The sequence below is a fragment of the Abramis brama genome (genome assembly GCF_963993115.1).
Source record: "Abramis brama genome assembly, chromosome: 20".
Classification (NCBI taxonomy): Eukaryota; Metazoa; Chordata; class Actinopteri; order Cypriniformes; family Leuciscidae; genus Abramis; species Abramis brama.
The window spans coordinates 10,373,343-10,395,201 of record NC_139982.1 but is presented as its reverse complement, the minus strand read 5'-3'; the positions used below and the strand labels follow the sequence as shown (position 1 = coordinate 10,395,201).

The 21,859-nt window shown below is 41.2% G+C and overlaps 5 protein-coding genes across 5 annotated transcripts; 4 read left to right on the top strand and 1 right to left on the bottom strand.

Moving 5' to 3' along the window:
- Positions 1 to 9,138: 9,138 nt before the first annotated feature.
- LOC311070989 (piggyBac transposable element-derived protein 4-like) lies at positions 9,139 to 11,737 on the bottom strand (the record flags this gene model as incomplete). Its single annotated transcript, XM_084095206.1, has 2 exons — positions 9,139 to 10,630; positions 11,580 to 11,737. The coding sequence occupies 2 exons, from the start codon at positions 11,735 to 11,737 to the stop codon at positions 9,139 to 9,141; spliced, it is 1,650 nt and encodes a 549-aa protein (XP_083951332.1).
- A 4,019-nt stretch (positions 11,738 to 15,756) lies between these two features.
- LOC311070655 (histone H1-like) lies at positions 15,757 to 16,677 on the top strand. The gene has a single exon (XM_084094659.1). The coding sequence runs from the start codon at positions 15,791 to 15,793 to the stop codon at positions 16,409 to 16,411; it is 621 nt and encodes a 206-aa protein (XP_083950785.1). The 5' UTR covers positions 15,757 to 15,790; the 3' UTR covers positions 16,412 to 16,677.
- Positions 16,678 to 17,187: 510 nt separating this feature from the next.
- On the top strand, positions 17,188 to 17,897 carry LOC311070666 (histone H2A-like). The gene has a single exon (XM_084094671.1). It carries the CDS (start codon positions 17,211 to 17,213, stop codon positions 17,595 to 17,597), a length of 387 nt encoding a protein of 128 aa, XP_083950797.1. The 5' UTR covers positions 17,188 to 17,210; the 3' UTR covers positions 17,598 to 17,897.
- A 500-nt stretch (positions 17,898 to 18,397) lies between these two features.
- Positions 18,398 to 18,941, top strand: LOC311070665 (histone H3.2-like). The gene has a single exon (XM_084094670.1). It carries the CDS (start codon positions 18,416 to 18,418, stop codon positions 18,824 to 18,826), a length of 411 nt encoding a protein of 136 aa, XP_083950796.1. The 5' UTR covers positions 18,398 to 18,415; the 3' UTR covers positions 18,827 to 18,941.
- A 2,101-nt stretch (positions 18,942 to 21,042) lies between these two features.
- LOC311070685 (histone H4) lies at positions 21,043 to 21,504 on the top strand (the record flags this gene model as incomplete). Its single annotated transcript, XM_084094692.1, has 1 exon — positions 21,043 to 21,504. The coding sequence occupies one exon, from the start codon at positions 21,043 to 21,045 to the stop codon at positions 21,352 to 21,354; it is 312 nt and encodes a 103-aa protein (XP_083950818.1). The 3' UTR covers positions 21,355 to 21,504.
- Positions 21,505 to 21,859: the final 355 nt, after the last annotated feature.

Here is a 21,859-nt window from a genome sequence, read left to right as displayed (position 1 = left end):
AAAAAAAAAAAGGAGGAGACCCCGGGGAAGACCTAGGTCATGCTGGAGAGACTATGTCTCCCGGCTGGCCTGGGAACGCCTCGGTGTCCCCCCGGAAGAGCTGGAGGAAGTGTCCAGGGAGAGGGAAGTCTGGGCATCTCTGCTTAGACTGCTGCCCCCGCGACCCGGCCCCGGATAAGCGGAGGAAGATGGATGGATGGATGGAGATATATGTTGATATATTTCATGAGTTGTATCTCCCAGGATAAGTTTCTATATATAAAAAAAAAAAAAAAAAAAAAAAAAAATCATCAATATTTCTGTTTTATGTGATGCAAAATTTGCTGCATGTATGTTGTAGTTTAGTTTCAACATTTAAACTGTTGAAATTGCTACATTTCACATTTCAATATGGACACAGTTGAAAATGCAAAGATATACAGTCAGGTCCATAAATATTGGGACATCGACACAATTCTAATATTTTTGGCTCTATACACCACCACAATGGATTTGAAATGAAACGAACAAGATGTGCTTCAACTGCAGACTTTCAGCTTTAATTTGAGGGTATTTACATCCAAATCAGGTGAACGGTGTAGGAATTACAACAGTTTGTATATGTGCCTCCCACTTTTCAAGGGACCAAAAGTAATGGGACAGATTAACAATCATAAATCAAACTTTCACTTTTTAATACTTGGTTGCAAATCCTTTGCAGTCAATTACAGCCTGAAGTCTGGAACGCATAGACATCACCAGACGCTGGGTTTCATTCCTAGTGATGCTCTGCCAGGCCTCTACTGCAACTGTCTTCAGTTCCTGCTTGTTCTTGGGGCATTTTCCCTTCAGTTTTGTCTTCAGCAAGTGAAATGCATGCTCAATCGGATTCAGATCAGGTGACTGACTTGGCCATTGCATAACATTCCACTTCTTTCCCTTAAAAAACTCTTTGGTTGCTGACGAAAGCAGCAGGATGAATTCTGAAGTGTTTCGGGCAATATTATCTGCTCATATTCAGCCAAATGCTTCAGAACTCATTGGACAGCGCTTCACATTGCAGATGGACAATGACCCGAAGCACTTCCTGCGAAAAGCAACCAAAGAGTTAAATTAAGGATAATTTTTGGCTTCAGATCTCGAGAAAAGATGACTTTACCCGTAGCGTAAGCAACTTACGCAATACTCGTTCCCTCTTCTAGAGAGAACCGAGGTTACGTTAGGTAACCGAGTACGCTTTTCTCTGCCCGAGTCATGCAATAAATCTGACATATGCAACCAGTTAACAGATAAATATTCACATATCCCCGTGATCTCCCAGATGAAGTTTTAAAGTAACCAACAGTTTAATGTTAAACAGTTTGCGAATTACACATAATTGTATCCTTATTTAGTTGGTGTTTGGTAACGAAGGGCCTACTTTGCATCAGCAAAACTGACTCAATGGGCCCATACACCCGTTGTTCTTTGCTAGTTTCAGCCCGACGCAGTTATCATTTTCACGTCCTGCGCCACATTGTTTAAATAGCAAATGCATCTGTGTGCCCATTTGTGTGCCCATGGGCTGTTGATCTGAAAACCAGGTTGTGGGCAGAGCATGAGCAATATGACATATTGCTCAGAAAATCCAAATGGCCTGATTATTGAGAGTGCTTAGACTTTTTGAGGATAAAAAAAAAAGGAGTGAATGGATTTTTTTTTTCATTGTATGGTGATTGTCCACACACTGCAAAGACACATTTATATGCAAACACCATATGAAAGTTAATTTTGCATCCGATGACCCCTTTAAGGTAGGCTATTCAACCCAGGCTTTACACGATCACAGATAAGGTCCCGATATACTCACGGCAAAGTTCTTTTTCGTTCTTCGTTTTAAGTAAAACGAAGTTCGAAATACGTGAGCAGTGGCTATAGCCTACTGTTAGAGAACATCTGACTCCACCCACACAGCTGAGAGCAATGGTAAGATGAGTAAATGTGCTGCTCGCTTTCCTCTCTCAATAATAAAAAAGTAAGAAAACAGCAGACTGTTTTGTAATTAGATGCATGTTAAGTGATTTTGAGGAGACATGTGAGGAGATTGAACAAACTGATCAAAACAACATAAAATATAAACCATATGGTTTGAGAGACTTTTTTGATTAAAAACCATATTAATTACATCCCTACGTTGTTTTTGATTGAAAGGAGTGAAAACAGACAATTAACTGGCATAGAATCCTGCTGTACATAAAGCAAGATTGATTTGATATTGTTTCTATGTTGATTCAATGTTAAATAACTGATTTAATTAAAGGGATACTTCACCGTTTTTTCATATTAAACTATGCTATTCCCTTAACTAAGACGAGTTGATACATACCTCTCTCGTCTCAGTGCGTGCACTCAATCGCTCTGTCGCGCGGCGACACTTTGATAGCACTTAGCCCAGTTCATTCATTAGGATCCAAACAGAGATGAAGTTAGAAGCGACCAAACACGTTTTCCTTATTTAAATACAATTACACGAGTAGTTACACGACCAAGTATGGTGACACAAAATAAAACGTGGCACTTTTCTAAGCGGGTAAAAAGGATAACTATGGAACATGGATGCAGAGAAACGACATGAAAAATTATTTCTTAATCTGCATGGTTTGAGAGGCGCACATGCACGACAATTTACCTTTATAATAGTACATATATATATATATATATATATATATACTTACTATACTATAGTACTATATACTTACATATTTTGAATATTTGGTTTTATTTCTTGTAGTTTTCACGGTGTCTGCGGTGTCTACTGAAAAGAGAGAGAGAGAGAGAGAGAGAGAGAGAGAGAGAGAGTACCAAAATGAACAAAAAAATATTTCTGTATGAAGCTTTATTTCATCAGACCAGTACAGCTATAAACCATACAAGAGTAAACAATATATTTTTACAACTACAATTTCAAAGGATTTTAGTTTTTACTTACTGAATACACACAACCACAGTGGTCTCTTCATTTTTTTTTTTCTTCATATTGACAGACAGAGGTACCATCTTGCACAGTTGCTGCACTGAATCTGGTGGGGGGAAATTGTGACAGTTAAACTTTGTATACTTTTATATTACATTTAACATATCAAGTTACAAATAAACTTTTCTAAATGTTTTCCATACTACAGAAATAACAAAGTAATATTATTTTCAACTTGAAAACATCTAATTAAAATATATGTAATCCAATATACAGTACAATAATAAAAATATTTGATCTGTATTTACTTGATACAAAGTACTACAGAACATTTGCTATAATGTTATTTTAAAGTGAACTGCATACTAATTACCTAATTATCTGCATACTACTAATTATTTAAGTAGTTTTAATAATTTAACACCTGAGATATGTCTAATAGCTAATTTATTAATATATATATATATATATATGGGGGGGGGGGGGGGGGGGTCTCCGTCCGATTCTGGACTTGAGACCCATCAACCGAGCGCTTCACAAGCGCGCGTTCAGAATGACAACTCTGAAGCAGATCCTGGCACAGGTTCGTCGACTGGTTCGCTTCAGTGGATTTAAAGGACGCGCACTTTCATATCCAGATAGTGCCGCGCCACAGGCGCTTTCTGAGATTTGCGTTCGAGGGCACAGCTTATCAGTACTCAGTACTCCCATTCGGATTGGCTCTAGGATTCGGATTGGCCCCCCGCACCTTTTCGAAGTTTGTAGACGCGGCGCTTTCTCCCCTCAGATCGAGCGGAATGCGAATCCTAAACTATCTGGACGACTGGCTGATTCTAGCCCACTCGAGGGAGGTGCTAATCGGTCATGTGGAAGCGTTGCTTCGCCACCTGGATACGATGGGACTGCGCGTAAACAAGCAGAAAAGTGTGTTCACACAGACTACAACTTTTCTGGGTGTGTGTTTGAATTCGGTGACGATGCGAGCCCATCTCTCCCGAGAGCGCATAGAGACAATATCATCGTCTCTACGTTGTTTCAGACCGGGCAGGTCCGTGTCACTGAGGGAGTTTCAGAGGCTTCTGGGACTGATGGCAGCAGCCTCATCAGTGTGTCATCTGGGTCTGCTGCATATGCGACCGCTACAGATCTGGCTGAAAACTCGAGTCCCTTCGAGGGCGTGGTCCTCCGGCCACAAGCGCATCATGGTTACCCACAGTTGCGTCCGCACTCTGGTACCGTGGAAAAACCCGGAGTTATTCAGCTCAGGAGTCCCTATGGGTATCGTGACGCGGCGCACCACGGTCTTGACGGATGCGTCAACCTCAGGTTGGGGAGCAGTATGCATGGGCATGCCTGTCTCAGGTCTGTGGTCAGAGCCACAGAAGAAGTGGCATATAAACCGCCTGGAATTGAAGCCTTTCGGCCGCAGTTGGAACAGCAGCATGTACTGATTCGGACCGACAACAAGTCTGTAGTCTCGTACATAAATCGCCAAGGCGGCGTGCACTCCAGAGCCCTATTCAAGCAGGCGGCGAGTCTCCTGTTGTGGGCAGACCGGCACTTTCTCTCCGTAAGAGCATCGCGCATTCCCGGTGTCTTGAATCGCGGGGCGGATATGCTATCGAGGAACGGGATTCCTCAAGGAGAGTGGAGGCTTCACCCTGGCTCGGTACAAATTATTTGGGATCGATTCGGGAGGGCAGAAGTCGATCTGTTCGCCACGAGCGAGAACACGCACTGTCAGGCGTTCTTCTCGCTGTTTTGCTCCCCTCTGGCGGGGGACGCTCTGACTTTGCGCTGGCCGAAAACCAGGCTTTACGCCTTTCCTCCGGTGAAGATTCTGCCTACGGTGTTATGCAAGATCAGGGAGGAGAAAGTGTCTGTGATCCTCATAGCCCCGAACTGGCCGAACCAGCCCTGGTTCGCGGACATGAGAGAATTATTGGTGGGCACGATATGGCACCCCAGCCCCGAGCTGTGGAACCTTCATGTGTGGCCACTGCGGGGACTCTGAGCGGGCGGGACACTCTGCATCAGCGAGTGCTGAGCACTATCTCTGAGGCGCGCACGCCGTCTACTAGACGTTTATACGCTTTGAAGTGGGGAGTTTTCTCTAAAGGGTGCCAGGATGTCAGTATCGACCCGGGGAGCTGTTCCGTGTCGGATATTCTGCGCTTCCTTCAGCTCAGGATGGATAACGGGAGTTTGCCGTCCACACTGAAGGTGTATGTGGCCGCTATTGCTGCGCTTCATTCCCCGGTCGACGGACAGTCGATCGGTAAACACGCTTTGATGATCAGTTTTCTCAATGGAGCTAGGAGATTATGCCCTTCGCGACCGCCTTCTGTGCCGCCGTGGGATTTAGCCCTGGTTCGGAGGGCTCTGTCTCTCCCGCCGTTCGAGCCACTTGCCTCGATTGTGATCAAGGAGCTTTCCCTGAAGACTGCTTTGCTTCTCGCTCTCGCTTCGGTGAAGCGCGTTGGTGACCTACAGGCTTTCTCGATAAGCGATGACTACATTCATTTTGGACCGGGAGACTGTAATGTCACTCTTAGGCCGAGACTAGGCTTCGTTCCGAAGTCCCTCAATACTCCGTTCAAGGCACAGGTTGTTTCCCTACCTGCCTTGTCTGCTGAACCGTCAGCCTCGCATGATGCTGACGCTCAGAGTGCTGTTTGCCCAGTCAGAGCTTTGCGGGTTTATATGAATTGCTCAGCCGCCTTTCGCCAGTCGGACCAGCTGTCCGTGTGCTTTGGTGGATGTAACAAGGGACGTGGGGTCTCAAAGCAGAGGCTTGCTCACTAGATTGTGGACGCTATTGTTCTGGCTTATGTTTGCCAGGGGGAAGAATGTCCCCTTAGCATCAATGCTCATTCGACGAGGGCATTCGCCTTTTCGTGGGCCTGGGCTAGAGGTATGTCTATACAGGACTTATGTTTTGCTGCTGGCTGGTCTTCTCAGAATACGTTCGCCAGGTTTTATAAGTTGGATGTACCCTCTGTGGGGTCGCAAGTACTGTCGGTGAGTTCAGGTTTTTCCCATGTGTAGCCCAGTAGTTACCGTTGCTAACTCTGTGCTTGGTTCACGGGTTGTCTCTTCACGGGTTGTCTCTCAGACAGAATGTGCTGTGCTTATGCAACTGTCACCGCTATGCTGTTGACACTGTATAAACCCTTTCTATTGCGTTGTGTCTGCGATTCAGTGCAGCCTTCCCCTATTTCATTTGCTTGGGAGATGCAAATTTGACAGGGTTTTAAAAAGCGCGCTATTGGCCCGCTTCAGCCTATCAGATGCCTGTATTCCTAGCAGCTCGGCTATTGGCTGTGGGTTCTGTCAGTCTCGAAGTAGTGTGGCTTCACTGCTCCCATGGCGGGATTTTATACAGTTCCCATATACGTCACACAACGTAATGTCGAAGTGACCGCCTTGAAAGGGAACGTCTCCGGTTACTTTCGTAACCTCGGTTCCCTGAAAGGCAGGGAAGAAAACAAAAGGCTTCGCGAAGAAATCGTCCATGTGAGGCAGCAGCTGGAACAGATGTCACTCAAACAGCGTTTAGGGCTACAGCGATTTACAGGTTCTGACAGTGACATCTGTTTCTACACCAGGTATGTAGAAATATTTAATTTAATAAAAACGCATTATACTTTAAGAACACTTTAAATATCTTGCATTTAAAGACTGATATTATACAGTGATCATACTATCTTTACTAATTATATTTAAAATAAAATAATATTTAATATTAAAGCACTTTTTAGGCTTAATGTCCATCGTGCAATAAAGAAGTACTCCAAATAAAGTTTAATTGTAATATTTATATCAGTAAGCTTCAAGCATTATGTCAGTAAATATCGATTTGTAGTATACTTAGTATGAAATAAATATATTTTAAAAACATTTTGGTTTATTTTTTTTTATTTTTTGCACTAGGGTGTCCAAACCACAAACAATGAAGATTAAATATAATCAGCATGTCAAATAGACCAGTGCAAGTCACTTCCTACTTCAGGTTCACCTCTGACCTGGTGTGCACTGTCAAAATAAGAATCTATAAATGTAATAATAAGTATGGTGCTAAATGCAAGAAATGTCCATGCTTTGACATTTTCACTATTTTCACATTTTCGATTTTGGCAGGTCATTGAACCATCACTGAGATTCATGGTTCGGGTAACCAGAGCAGGAACTGCAAACGTTGAATCTGAAAAGCAAAGTGCTTCCATGGTAGGTCTGTCGTCTGTGCTATTATGACCAAACTCTCCGGCTACAGAATTTATGCATCCTATCATATACTTGTTCAATACATGGTTGGACTTTTACTTTCTGAAGCCAGGATGTTCACCTTATGACCAACACTAGCACTTTTAGAATTGAATGTAGAATGAATGGAAATAAATTCCACACCATCAGATGTCTGTTGTTGTAACTGTACTGTACACCTACCAGTTTTGACAATTACATATACATATACATGTAATTGTGTTGTGATCTGTCAGTCCTTACAGGCAATAGATGAACTGTTCCTCTTCCTGAACTACCTTGCCCTTGGTCTGAAGCAGAGGGACCTAGCTGAGCGGTATGGGGTGCATCAGTCTACTGTAAGCAGAATCATTCTGACCTGGAGCAATTTTTTGTTCTCTGTTCTTGGTTCACAATGCATTTGGATGACTCGAGACAAAATTACGGAACACTTGCCTTCAGAGTTTGAAGACTACCCAGACACCACCACAATTCTGGACTGCACAGAGCTCCGTTGTCATACACCCTCCTCCCCTTTACTTCAGAGTGAGGTATGCTCAAACTATAAGTCCCACTGTACCCTGAAGGGAATGATTGGCATGGCCCCCCTGATATGGCAATGATGGTCAACAGAGGCTTCCTTGTGGATGACTGTGTGCCCTGCAAGGTGTACAGGCCTGCATTCCTCGCTGGGAGACCTCAGATGCCAAAGCACGAGGTCAGGGAGACTCAATCTATTGCACATCTCAGAGTGCACATTGAGCGCCTAATTCGTAGACTGAAGGAATTTAAATTATTTGATACTGTCATCCCCTTAAACATGTTTGGTAACATAAATCAGCGTTATGCAGTTGCATGCCTACTGTTAAATTATCAGAGTGGGTCACTTGTAAAAGCTTGGGCTAAGTAGAAGTGCCTCTTGTTTTTATCCTCTCTTAATCCTTGTAAATATATCTTAAACACGCCTCTAGATTTAATCTCTGTATATATAGCATTCATCTCATAGTTTAAAAAAAAAGAAGAAAAAAAAAAGTTTTTTTTAAATTATTTTTATTTGATTTGTTCATTGCAAACAACTGCAAGTCTGTAAATTTTCCCAATAAACCTGATTTGCAATGGGGGTTGAATAATTTCAATTGCAACTCTATGACATGGTGTTCCTTTGTGTCCATTTTCATGAACATACTTTATAGACAGTTAATTTCTATAAAGACTTTGTAGAAAGTATTTCTTTCTTTCTACTAAGTTCCACAACCACACATCATTTATTTATTATTGTCTACAAGTATAAAGTTGAATCAAATGTTGACAATTGATCCGAATTTGGATTATTTTTTTTATTTTTTTTTATGCAGAGATTTAATCGAGTTGTTTTGTGTAAAATTACAGTTATAAATGGTATTTTATTGACCGAAAATGACTGTTTTTACAAGAAGTTTATTTTCTGTTATTTTGTTTCATTTTTCTGGCACCCCCACTTTTCACAGTCTTGTACATCGGGTGACTGACAGCATTTGAACAGGATGGTTAAACTGGCAAGGGATGTTTTTCTCCTCTTTGCCTTACCGTGAGGCTCCAGTGCTCATGTTACAGTAACATGGACAGTAAATGTGCCACAGAGAACGATGGGAAGATGTCCAATGGATTATACTGGCAAAAGCAACAACAGTATTTGGGGAAACTCCTTAATAGAGAATACATGGAGATGTTATCTGTTATCACACTGAACTTCTCAAAATAGTTCATGGAGGTCTAAAATCTCCCATCACGTATTCAAAACCTTGTAGCATCTGAGGGTTTGGATCCTGAAGATGTTGGACATGCCCTAACATTTGTGCTTCAGCTATTCATCAGCTTCAGCTATTAACATCAGCTAGTTACCATAAGGGGGGTTTGAGCACACTCACACACCTTTGTGCCATTTCTGAAAACAGTTCCTGTTCAAATGAAGACACAAGTGAACGTCACAGCTTCTTTCCATGCACTGCTTTGCAATGAACACGCATGCGGCGACCAGCAGTGACAATATATCTGACATCGGAGGTCAGCTCAGCTCCTGGAACCGGCACATGGTCACTACTGGTGTGTTTTGGTGCTGTTTTCTGAGACACACCACAGAGCTCTCCAATGAGCTCTTCCATAAACTCCTTGTGCGTCATGTTGCCGTGTAGCTCCTTGTGCAATATGAAAGCGTTGGTGGCAGCAATGTCCAAGAAGTGTAGAAAGACTTTTCTGTACCACTTCATGGTTTTGTGCTGTGCAGTGTAGTACTGCAACAGCTGATCGGACAGGTCAACACCCGCCATGTGCTGGTTGTACGCGGACACAGGTGCAGGACATGGAAAAGTCTTTTTCCTCCATGTATCTTGTGCTTTCACTTTTCGTTGCACACAGTCTCCTTTATAGGCAGCATGGATGGTGGAGCAAACAGACACCTCTTGTTTGTCCATCCACTTCACACACACAAGAGGCCCATCCCGAATCCACCGGATGGATCCCCTGCTGGACTTTTTGGTCAGTGCATTAGATGAGCTCCATGGAAAGTCCTTCCTATAGTCTCTGTAAGTTCCACAAGCACCAAACTTCATAGCAAACAAGTCTGTTAAGAGCTTTGGACTTGTGTAGAAATCATCCATGTACACATGATACCCAGAGCCCAAAACTTTCTTGTCCAGGAGAGACATCACAGCATCATAAGAAAGCCCATGGCCTGTGGGAAAGATGTGATTGCCCATGTACACAGAGAGGTCCACAGTATATCCATTTGACGAGTCAGTAAGGACAAAACACTTGAAGCCCAGCTTTGTTGGCTTGGCTTTCATGAACCGTCTCATTCCTGCATTTGCTCTGCATGCCACCAGTCTTTCCTTCACAGTGACATTTCTTCTAGGATGATAGAAGGCTTTGCACGCAAGACGGATGGTGTCCATGAGGGGTTTGACCTTGAAAAGTCTGTCATGTTCAGCTGTGCCCCTCTTTTTGTCATTTTCCTTGTCTGCATCTGGGTGGCTCATGTGCAAATTCCATGAAATGGTGCGGTATCGGTCCCTAGACATGACTGTGGCGGGAAAGGGCACAGTAAAAATACTGTGCTGACGCCAGTAGTCAGCGACGGAGCTCATCTTCACCGTGGCCATGTAGAAAACGAGTCCAATGTAGCGGTACAGCTCGCCAACACTGACATCTGTCCAACTGTATTTGCGACCCTGTGCGAGTGCCCTGGCAGCCTGAGCGTTTGTGTTGTGGCAAAGATTTGACACGGCGCTCTCTGAGAAAAATAGTTTGAACAGACTCATAGGAGAGTGCGAGTCAGCAAGACTCAACTGCGGCCCAGGTTCCCGTGCCGGCAGGAATCTCCGAGGCTTTGGGGCCACGTCGACATCAGTCTCTTCTCTCCATGACAGAGTCTTCTTGGCTCTCTTTGCAACAGGTATCTGCTCACAGTCATTCTCACATCTGTGGGGGGAGAAAACAAAAGTGAGCATGCTGACAACAGGATCACAACAACATTATCCATTACTAATAGTGATATATTGCCCATTCATTAAAAAGCTTTTTAAAACCCACAATCACTTTGTATGTATTATTTCACAGTATGTTCTCAAAATTAATCTGTCAGTTGTAAAATATAAGATAATGTGCACATACTCGTTAAGATTCTCAACCGCGCTGAAAAATGAACGATGCTTTTGTGCCGTCCCTGTGTGAGGTGCACGTGAAGGAACCACATTCCTAAGAAAAGAAAAGGTACAAGCACAAATATTAGTGAACATTTGTTAGCTTAGGTTGTCCAAGGTGGCATACCAGTGTATGCATAAGTGATTGGCAATTAATGTATATGGCTGATATGGCTGATGCTTTACACCTGACGATGAGGCATCATTTAAACATTTACACCTAAGCAGATATTGGAGAAGGTGGCATACCAGAGCATGCATAAGTGATTGGCAATTAATGGATATATAGTCCTGTGCTTCATGCCTGTTGATGGGGCATCGACGACCTTATGTTATGCACGTTCAAAACATTTACACCTCAGCAGATACTGGAGAACACAGTTAAGCTCAGTTGATGAGCCAGTATTTTACAGTAAACACCGGTGTTCTGCTGAATAATACTACCTATCAGATTGTGCTACCAACACTATATTTGCATTAAGGGGAGGTAATAAAGCCTCAAACCAAATGAATATGATGTAAGCTAACCCAGAATCTGAATATTTAATTTTCTCTCTCTCCACATTATAGAAAATAAATGCTTGTTTTGTAAGACATACTATGAAAAGACCACAGGACAACACATTTCACCCATAATATTAAAAACAGGTAGATTTCAGTCTGGACAGGTCTGAAACAGCTATACGTGTAGGCAACTCTAATAACTAAAATAAGAATAAATGACTTACTCTTGAGAAAATGTGTCCTGCGCTGGATCAAAGCCCTCCTCAAAATGCAGGTCTTCATCGTCAAGGTATTCGTCGTCTTCGGACTCTGAAGAAAAAGTGAATTCTTCCTCACTGTCTATGGTCATCTGAAGAGCTTGCTCGCGTGCGTGACGTGCCATCTTGATGAAAGGTCAATAAAGCCAAACAAAAGTTTGCTGCCAATTTTATCCTATTGATAGGGGGCGTTTACCAGATTTCTCTAGCTAGCTTATGTCAGGTTATTACCATGTGAATGATTCGCACTGCCGGTGGGTGTGGCCAGACCGGGGCATAGAACTTTTTTTCAGGGGTGGCCAGTGATTTTATTGGTATGGCAAAAAACATGCATCTAACATCTTATAAAGCTTGTGGAATGGAACACACACGGATTTCGTGTAACTGCCTCTACAAAAATTCATCTATGCAATATTTTTTTTATTTTTTTTTTGTGTGTGGCATACATTTTCTTTCATAGACAAGGAGTCTCCGACACAAACGCGATCAATCCGTACAGTAAACGATCAATGGCTTATAATTGTCACTAAATATTGCAAAATAATGTTTGTTTGTTTTTTTTTTGTTTTTTTGTTTGTTTTGTTTTTTAAGTTATTAAATATGCTACAGCGTGCACAACATTAGTGTAGTCAACTGGGTGTTTATTGAAAGATCCATTGAAAGATTGAAAGATCATGCTAATTTCAGAGGGCTGGAAGGCCCTGCTCCGGTTGCGTGTTTTCATTGGTCAGAAATGGGCTGCTAGAGAGACACATCCGCCAATTGAAAGCTCTTAAATTTGAATCCCTTCCCATCGCCCGAACCACCAGTTGATTCTCCAACGCGCCTGTGTCTGACTTTCTCGCTCATGTGACAGATCACAATCATGCCAATAATATACTTTAATCTGGCAATTGCAATTCCGCAATTTTCTTACATATTATTGTGCACATTATATGAACTCTTTGTGAGAACGTGTATAAACATTTGAAGATCATACATCAGTATCAACACACAATAAAGTCCCTCAGGATTCAGTTTGAGTCCAGAATTTTGGCAAGCAGGCCTATATGCTTTGTGTTGTGTAAGAACTAGTTTACATTTAGTGAAAATTAAGCTTGTTGCAAGGGAGCAGGGTTTGTATACATTTTCCATTTCAAAATACTTTTTCACATTCAAATTATTTTTCAGCATTATGTTTGGCATATAGTACAGTCATCTTTATTTTCCTCCCCCATTGGTTTTCTCGAAGTGATAACATGTATGTGCTTACATGATGAGGAGAAACTTAAACACTTTATAGCCTCTATATATTCACCTCTGACAGGGGTGCCGGCGCTAAGGGGGGAAAAGTTAGGACAATTCTAAGGGCCCACACACGTTTGGGGCCCACAGAGATCAATTTTATTAATAGTAACAGTGTAATAGGGGGCCCAACATAGACATAATAAATACATAGATGCACTATTGGATAAGATGCACATAGATAAAATATTTGTTTTTGCCGATTTGTTTAATTTTTTCAATGGCGATCAATCGGGTTAAAGACAGAAAATGCTTTTTCCACAATAAGAAAATAGTATTTCATTTAATGTGAACATTTAATTATATCTCAGTATGGGGATCTTCACAATTCTTATCCAAGAATAAAAAGCCAAATACATGACAAGTCTGAGCTTTGACAATTCCTTATTAAAAATTAATAAGTCTAACTATCGAGATCACCCGTTTACTTGCATTTTTTTACAGTGCAGTCTTGCCCTCAGCAATATGGCGGACGTTTTGACGTATCGCAGCAAGTTTCCAAAGCGGCCATTAGGGCATCTATGCATTTATTATGTCTATGGGGCCCAACCTCATATTCTTTCATAGGGCCCAACATTGCTAACAGTCCTTTACATTTAGGCTCTTCAAGAACAATAAATGACAGTAATATGTGACTGTATACAGGGACTGCTTGTGTGTTTTCTTACAGAACGTTCTGCCTCTGACCTGTTTGCATTTGTGCCTTTGCTTTTCCTTGTTTTCTTAAAAGTTAGTCATTTTAAATGGTCTTTCTCCTTTACATCGGGCCATCCAGTTAATATTGTATGACCTAAAACACTTTTTATATACTAGGCTATAACATGTAGGCCTACAGCACATTTTTAACACACACTGTAGATCATAAAAAGATAAATGTCATTTTTGTTTTTAATAAACTAGTCAGTGAGAAATCCGATTGGCTGGTAATATTAGCAAAGTTAATAGGGACCGTTTCTTTAAAAAAATACTGCATCTAGTATACCCATTTCTTTTCACAAGAACAAAAGTAAGAACATGATAATATTTTGTTCTTAAGGCTCCACTTTTGATTATTCTTGTGTAAGACTGCCCTGCTGCTTTTTAAGACTGCTTCTTTCTGTTTTGTTATGTGCACATCACAAACCTAGACAAAACAAGAACCATGCCTTGGACACACTGGTACACTCGAACTCAAGACGTACACATACATTTGATCTTCTGACATCTCTTACTTGTTATTATATTTATTAATATACCGTATGGGGTTGATCTTTCAGTATTATGAATGGATGGCCTGCATTCTGGATGATTCTGCTTTATCTTGTATAAATATGACCCTTCTTCCTTAATAAAGTTTAGAATGTGATGGTACTACCATAGACTGTAAAAGGGTACTACACTGTCTGTGTCTTGATCATTGATCTCGCACTGATGCCACACATAACGGGGGTCGAGGCCTGTTTCCATCAGATGACTGACAGATGCTTCGAGGCTGCAGAGAGTCTACCTGAAAATAAATCTAACAGAAAATTATTGTCTTGGATCAGAATGCCCTCATATCCCCTGATGTTTTAAATTCCAAGAAACATATTTTTAGGGATTAAGTTGAAAAATTCCAAACAACTGAGACCCAACACAACTACATTTTTTATTGTTTTTGAGTGTTTAATTCAAAACGTTTTTACTTAGTTATCAGCTCTTCAGCTCCAGTGTCCTCATACTTTATAGTACTAATCCCAGTTAAACCTGCCTGTGTAATTCTGAACACCTTCATTGTCTTGATCTGATGTTTGTTTGGGCTAGAGCTGAACTTACACAGTCTGACCAAAATCCCAACATCTGTGCAAATATATCAAACATATAGTGCAAATGATATGACTATTTTATGAATTAGCATTCAATAGTGGCTAAATCATAATATAACAAACTTACAATAAGTGACCTGCTCTTTATCATATTAATTTAGCAGATGATTCTATCCAAGGCGACCTATGGAGAAATACAAGCGATACATCTTAAGGAGGCAATGGCATAAGAAATGCTTGCAATACAAAGTTTCAAACATTGTCCAGAAAAGTACAAGCTATAGAACAAGGGAAATATGAAACTGGGGGAAAATAAGTTGTTTTTTGAGTCACTTGCTGCCTTGCTTAAATGAGCAGCTCATTCAGATGAGCTTTTATTTACATGATCCTCATTCACATGCCGAAAACTGAGATGAATGACGAATAAGGATGAACAAATATGACGATTTACATTTTTATTTAGGTGATATGATGTACATCATCTTATGGAAAGGTTATATATTTATTATTAAAAGTAATACAAATTATTATTATTTTAAGGACATATCATCTGCTGGCCAGACATGAGTCACAGAGAGACTCGGAGCCTCCGGATGATGTTCGTGTGCTTCAAGCTGCCCAAAACAACATCTGTATGAAAGCCTCCTCACGGTCCTCACTGATGCTGATTTCATTAAAGTCTATTTCAGACTGTTTGCTGAATACACATATGAGGCGTTCAGGCTTTTATCAACCTTTACACTTAAACTATCCATCAAATTTACACGCGGCTTTCCGCCGTGGCTGATGCTCGCCTTGGATTTAATCTGACGAAGGCAAAATAAACATTTCATCAGCGGGTATTTTAGTTTCCAATGAAAGCTCAGAACCTCTGCTTGGTGTTCACTTTGTTTTGACTGCGCCAAACTATTTTACCACTCCAGTTTAGAACCAAATGTAAGAGAAGAAAACACACGCGTGAGGGGCTCGTGGACGCGCACAGACGCCGAGCGGGAAGGTTGAGTCTATAAGGTTCTCATGTGTTATTTAAGAGCGCAGCGCCGCGCGAGCGTCATTCATTGCTGAAAACAGAGACAGCGTTTGAAAGACTGTTGATCCGATCAGAGAGAAATGGCAGAAACCGCCCCAGCACCCGCTGCTGCCGCCCCGGCTAAAGCGCCCAAGAAGAAGTCCGCTACTAAAGCCAAGAAAGCAGGTCCAGGCGTCGGCGAGCTCATCGTCAAAGCTGTGTCCGCATCCAAGGAGAGGAGCGGCGTGTCCCTCGCCGCGCTGAAGAAAGCGCTCGCTGCCGGCGGCTACGACGTGGAGAAGAACAACTCTCGCGTCAAGATCGCCATCAAGAGCCTGGTGACTAAAGGCACTCTGGTGCAGGTCAAAGGGACCGGCGCCTCGGGCTCATTCAAGCTCAACAAGCAGCAAGCCGAGACCAAGAAGAAACCAGCCAAGAAAGCGGCTCCTAAAGCGAAGAAGCCCGCGGCCAAGAAACCCGCTGCGGCCAAGAAGCCCAAGAGCGCAGCGGCAAAGAAGCCCGCCGCCAAGAAATCGCCCAAGAAGGCCAAGAAACCCGCAGCCAAACCCGCTAAGAAGGCGACGAAGAGCCCCAAGAAGGCAAAGAAGCCAGCAGTCGCTAAGAAAGCAGCCAAGAGTCCTAAAAAGGCAAAGACCGCTAAACCTAAAGCTGCAAAGCCTAAAGCCGCCAAGCCTAAAAAGGCAGCGCCCAAAAAGAAATAAAGTCCAGTGTTTGTTCCTCAACGGCTCTTTTAAGAGCCACCCACTAATTCTGAATAAGTGCAAAAGTCGTTAATATCAATGATTTGTGTTACTTTTGAAAGCGAATAGATGAGATTTGACTTTTGACCTCTTAGACTCATGCAATCTGAACAAACAAGTCAAAACTGTTGGAAAAAAACTAAAAAAAAAACTAATGTAAACCATTATTTATATATTTAAGGAATTTATTGTAAATGGCCAAAAAAAAAAAAAAAACCTTAGGAGGGTTCAGACAGTGATCAGTCGAAATATGTTGTACAACACAGTAGAGAATATACACACAACATATGCTGGAGAATTGTGACAATACAAACAACCCACATCCAACAATATGGACAGTGATAAAACTCCAATATTACAATAGGAACAGTATACTGTACAGTATCAGACGGTCAATGTGCCCAGAATATACAGTGTGTGTGTGTGTGTGTGTGTGTGTGAGAGAGAGAGAGAGAAAGGTGTGCTGCACATTTGGTAGAAACAGCGTACAATTTATATTTTTGTATTTATTTAAATTTCATACATATAATTTTATATTTCAATGGTTTCATCTTTTCTGTTTTACAGATAATTAATACTTGTTCATAATCCCCGCCAGAAAGGGGGTTGGGCTTTGGAGGGAAGTTCAGTGATTGGTTTGAATCTTTACAGACTCTAAACCAATGGGCGATTGTCACTCTCGTATAAATACAGTGTGTGGAGCCACTCTAATTTCATTCTATTATTTTAGACGGAGGTGTTTGAAGTAACTGAACTGAAAATGAGTGGAAGAGGCAAAACTGGCGGCAAAGCCCGAGCCAAGGCTAAGACTCGCTCCTCCAGGGCGGGATTGCAGTTCCCCGTCGGCCGTGTTCACAGGCTTCTGCGCAAGGGAAACTACGCCGAGCGCGTCGGTGCCGGTGCTCCTGTTTATCTGGCGGCAGTGCTCGAGTACCTCACCGCTGAGATCCTGGAGCTGGCTGGAAACGCCGCTCGGGACAACAAGAAGACCCGCATCATCCCCCGTCACCTGCAGCTGGCGGTGCGCAACGACGAGGAGCTCAACAAACTTCTGGGCCGAGTGACCATCGCTCAGGGCGGCGTGCTGCCCAACATCCAGGCCGTGCTCCTGCCCAAGAAGACCGAGAAACCCGCCAAATCCAAATAAACAGATTGAAGACTGGGTTACTGAAACAACGGCTCTTTTAAGAGCCACCCATTTTATCTGACAATGAGCGCTTTTCTATGTTTGTTTTATAAACACCATAAACTCATGTGGTTGAGAGTGAAAATGAACCATCAAAATGAATGTTTTCTCTACATCGACCTTTACATGTATAATCGTAGTTGTGCGCATGCTTGTTATAAACACATGATCCCCTAACGCGTGTTTGCTACCCAACCCATCTCACCTAATATTAAAATATAGTTGTCTACCAAGCCTTGATTATATGTAATAAAAATTGATTATCTGAAATGAATAAAAAAAATCAATTTGCATATCAGCTTCAGGAAAACATTGGTCATCAATGTTAGTCTGGGTATTTTGCCCTTTATGCTGTTTTACGGGACGGATGGAAACCCTATTGCGTCTCGCTGCAGTGCTTTTACACAGACTGTAACTTGACTTTGTTCTAATCCAAAATCTGCACAACCACTGGGAATTAAGGCGAGTATATTTCAGAACACATAAATACAACAATGTGAGTATAAATACCAGGGAGATTGTGTACACTGTGTTTTATGAGCAAAGTAGTCAATGGAACATAGAAAGCATCTCGAGCGGGAAACCCTCCGCTTGTTTGAAAAGAGGAAACGCGCAGTCATTGGCTGGCACTCATGCGCAGACATCACGTATTAGCCAATCACGAGGCCTGTATCCTCGCGACACTATGAGCTCTTGGCTGTTCAAAGCTTTAAAAGCGGGCGAGAAACACAGAGCGGCATTTCCAGCGCAAGCAGGACAGAGAGAAGAAGACTGCAGCAATGGCAAGAACCAAGCAGACTGCTCGTAAATCCACCGGTGGTAAAGCCCCGAGGAAGCAGCTCGCTACTAAAGCCGCCCGTAAGAGCGCTCCGGCCACCGGCGGCGTAAAGAAGCCTCACCGCTACCGGCCCGGGACCGTGGCTCTGCGGGAGATCCGCCGCTATCAGAAGTCCACCGAGCTGCTGATCCGCAAACTGCCCTTCCAGCGGCTGGTGAGAGAAATCGCTCAGGACTTCAAGACAGATCTGCGCTTCCAGAGCTCCGCTGTCATGGCCCTGCAGGAGTCCAGCGAGGCTTATTTGGTCGGTCTGTTTGAGGACACCAACCTGTGCGCCATCCACGCCAAGAGGGTCACCATCATGCCCAAAGATATTCAGCTGGCTCGCCGCATCCGCGGAGAGCGCGCTTAAACCCGCGTCTGCGTCAACCCACAACGGCTCTTTTAAGAGCCACTTCAGTTTTAACTGAATGAGGGAATTTCTAGTGTAACATCGAAAATAACGAATATTAAACATCAGGGTCCTACGCAGCATCATATATGATTAAATTAATTTCCAGATCTGAATAATCAGGAGAGACCGTATATCGAGCTGCAACACACACACACACACACACACACACACACACACACACACACACACACACACACACACACAGCTCAGGCAGGAAGTAAAGGCGAACCATATATGGCTTAGAGCGGGTCATTATTAAACTGAAAATACATGATCTGATTATTGATATTCATTTTAAACGTTGTAGGTAACTAATGTAACTATTATATTGTTTATTTTTACTGTAGTTTACTATGGGATAACATCTTCATGTTCATTTGTAACAAATACTCAGTTTGGATGTTTGATGCCACATATACATTTTAAAATTCAAAATAAAAAAGTGCAATGTGTACTTATTCCAAAGTGCTCATTCCAAAAGACACTGGTAACACTTTACATTAAGGTTTAATTTTTTAACATTATTCTTTAAAGGGACAGTTCACCCAAAATTAAAAATTCTGTAATAATTCACTCAATTTCAAGTTGTTCTGGCTAAACATGTATGGATTTCTTCCTTCTGTTGAACACAAACAAAAGGCATTTTATAGAATGATAGTTGCCAAACCGTTTCTGGTCCCATTGCCTTTTTTCATGCTATGGAAGTATGTAATGTAATATGTATAAAAATGGTTTTCAGCCAGTTATTTATATCTTCTGCTATAGTGTGTCAGTAGGAAACATCAGTTTGTTTGTTTTTTTAATTTCCAAACATATATATGAACATATAGGGTTATATAGATAAGTATGTGTGTGTGTGTGTGTGTGTATACATATACGTATACGTATATATATATATATATATATATATATATATATATATATATATATATATATATATATATATATATATATATATTTTACACAAAGTAAAAATCATAAAGTTAAAACTGTATCAAACCAAAGTATCCGAGGTCAATATATGCAGGTTCTAAAGCGACAATGTTCATATGACTTGGTTCAAATGTTCTCTGTTTCATGATGCTGGATATTTAGATTTTGTGGAAAGTATATTAGTTAGCTTTCTTCAGTAAAAGTAGCCATAAGCTGCTAATAACAATCGTGAACATTGTCTTAATTTTCTTTTTCAGCATCTTCAGTTATATGTGGTTCATGCTGTTTTTCTTTTTGATAAGAAAAAAAGTTAATACACAAAATTGACTACGATGTATGAGGGGCAGAACAGGTTTCGTCAACCATCCTGCAGAGTTCAGCTCCGACCCCTATCAGACATACCAAAACCTGCTAAAAGTCTTCAGATTTACTGCGAAATTACAAGCAATTGTTGGCAATGTTTGAATAGGACTGGAGCTGAACTCTTCAGGACAGTGAGACACTTCAGCAGTGTAAAAACACAAGACATTTACATGCCTCAATTTTAGGACACTTAGACATGTCATACATGCAGCATATTTTGAATATTATTATTATTTTTTTTTTTTGCATCACATGAAATACAAATATTAATGACTTTTTTTATATACCTTAATATAAAAACTTATCCTGGGACATACAACTCATGAAACCTATCAAAATATATCAAAAACTCTTTTCAATTTGTTTTACTCAAGTCTAGATTACATAAAAAGTAACATGAAAGGATGTGATGAAATGTAGTTGCAATAAACGCGTCAAGAATCCGCACAGAAAGGAACTGTTTTCTATTTTTCTACTTTCAATACATACATATATATACATATATATATATATATATATATATATATATATATATATATATATATATATATATATATATATATATATATATATATATATATACATACATATATTATATATAAATGTGATAATGTCGTCTTGCCTTGTAAACTTGTAGAAAATCATTTATCAACCAGTACTACTGTAAAATATATGATATTTGTTAAATACAATTTATGAAACCTGAATTTTAATATGAAACAAAGCTCTAGCTATATTTTGGGGGAGGGGTGTGTGTCATGTGACGCGGCACTGGTTTCTGTCAGGTCCTGTATGCTAATGTAGAAGGCTTCCTTGTAACACACATCAGTATCTATTCGTTAACTATCATTGATCGTCTGAAAAAATCAGAGTGAAACATGTCTGGAAGAGGTAAAGGCGGTAAAGGACTCGGGAAAGGAGGCGCTAAGCGTCACCGTAAAGTTTTGCGCGATAACATCCAGGGAATCACCAAACCCGCCATTCGTCGTCTGGCTCGCCGCGGCGGCGTCAAGCGCATCTCCGGTCTGATCTACGAGGAGACCCGCGGAGTGTTGAAGGTGTTCCTGGAGAACGTGATCCGCGATGCCGTCACCTACACCGAGCACGCCAAGAGAAAGACCGTCACCGCCATGGATGTTGTGTACGCGCTGAAGAGACAGGGACGCACCCTGTACGGCTTCGGCGGATAAACGCCTGAAACCAAGAGAAACCACACAAACCCAACGGCTCTTTTAAGAGCCACACACTCCGCCACATAAAGAGTAAATGTTTACGTCAACCAAAAAAAAATTGTTTATAGAGTGGTTCATTATTAGACAAAGTACATAATCTGACTATTGATGTTCATTTTAAACATTATATATATATATATTATTTATTTATTTATTTATTTTTACTGTAGTTTACTATGGGATAACATCTTCATGTTCATTTGTAACAAATACTCAGTTTGGATGTTTGATGCCACATATACATTGTATCTTAAAATTCAAAATAAACGCAAAATAATAAGTGCAATGTGTACTCATTCTAAAGTGCTCATTCCAAAAGATACTGGTAACACTTTACAATAAGGTTTAATTTCTTAACATTATTTTTTTAAAGGGACAGTTCACCTAAAATTTAAAATTCTGTCATCATTTACTCACTTTCAAGTTGTTCTGGCTAAACATGTATGGATTTCTTCCTTCTGTT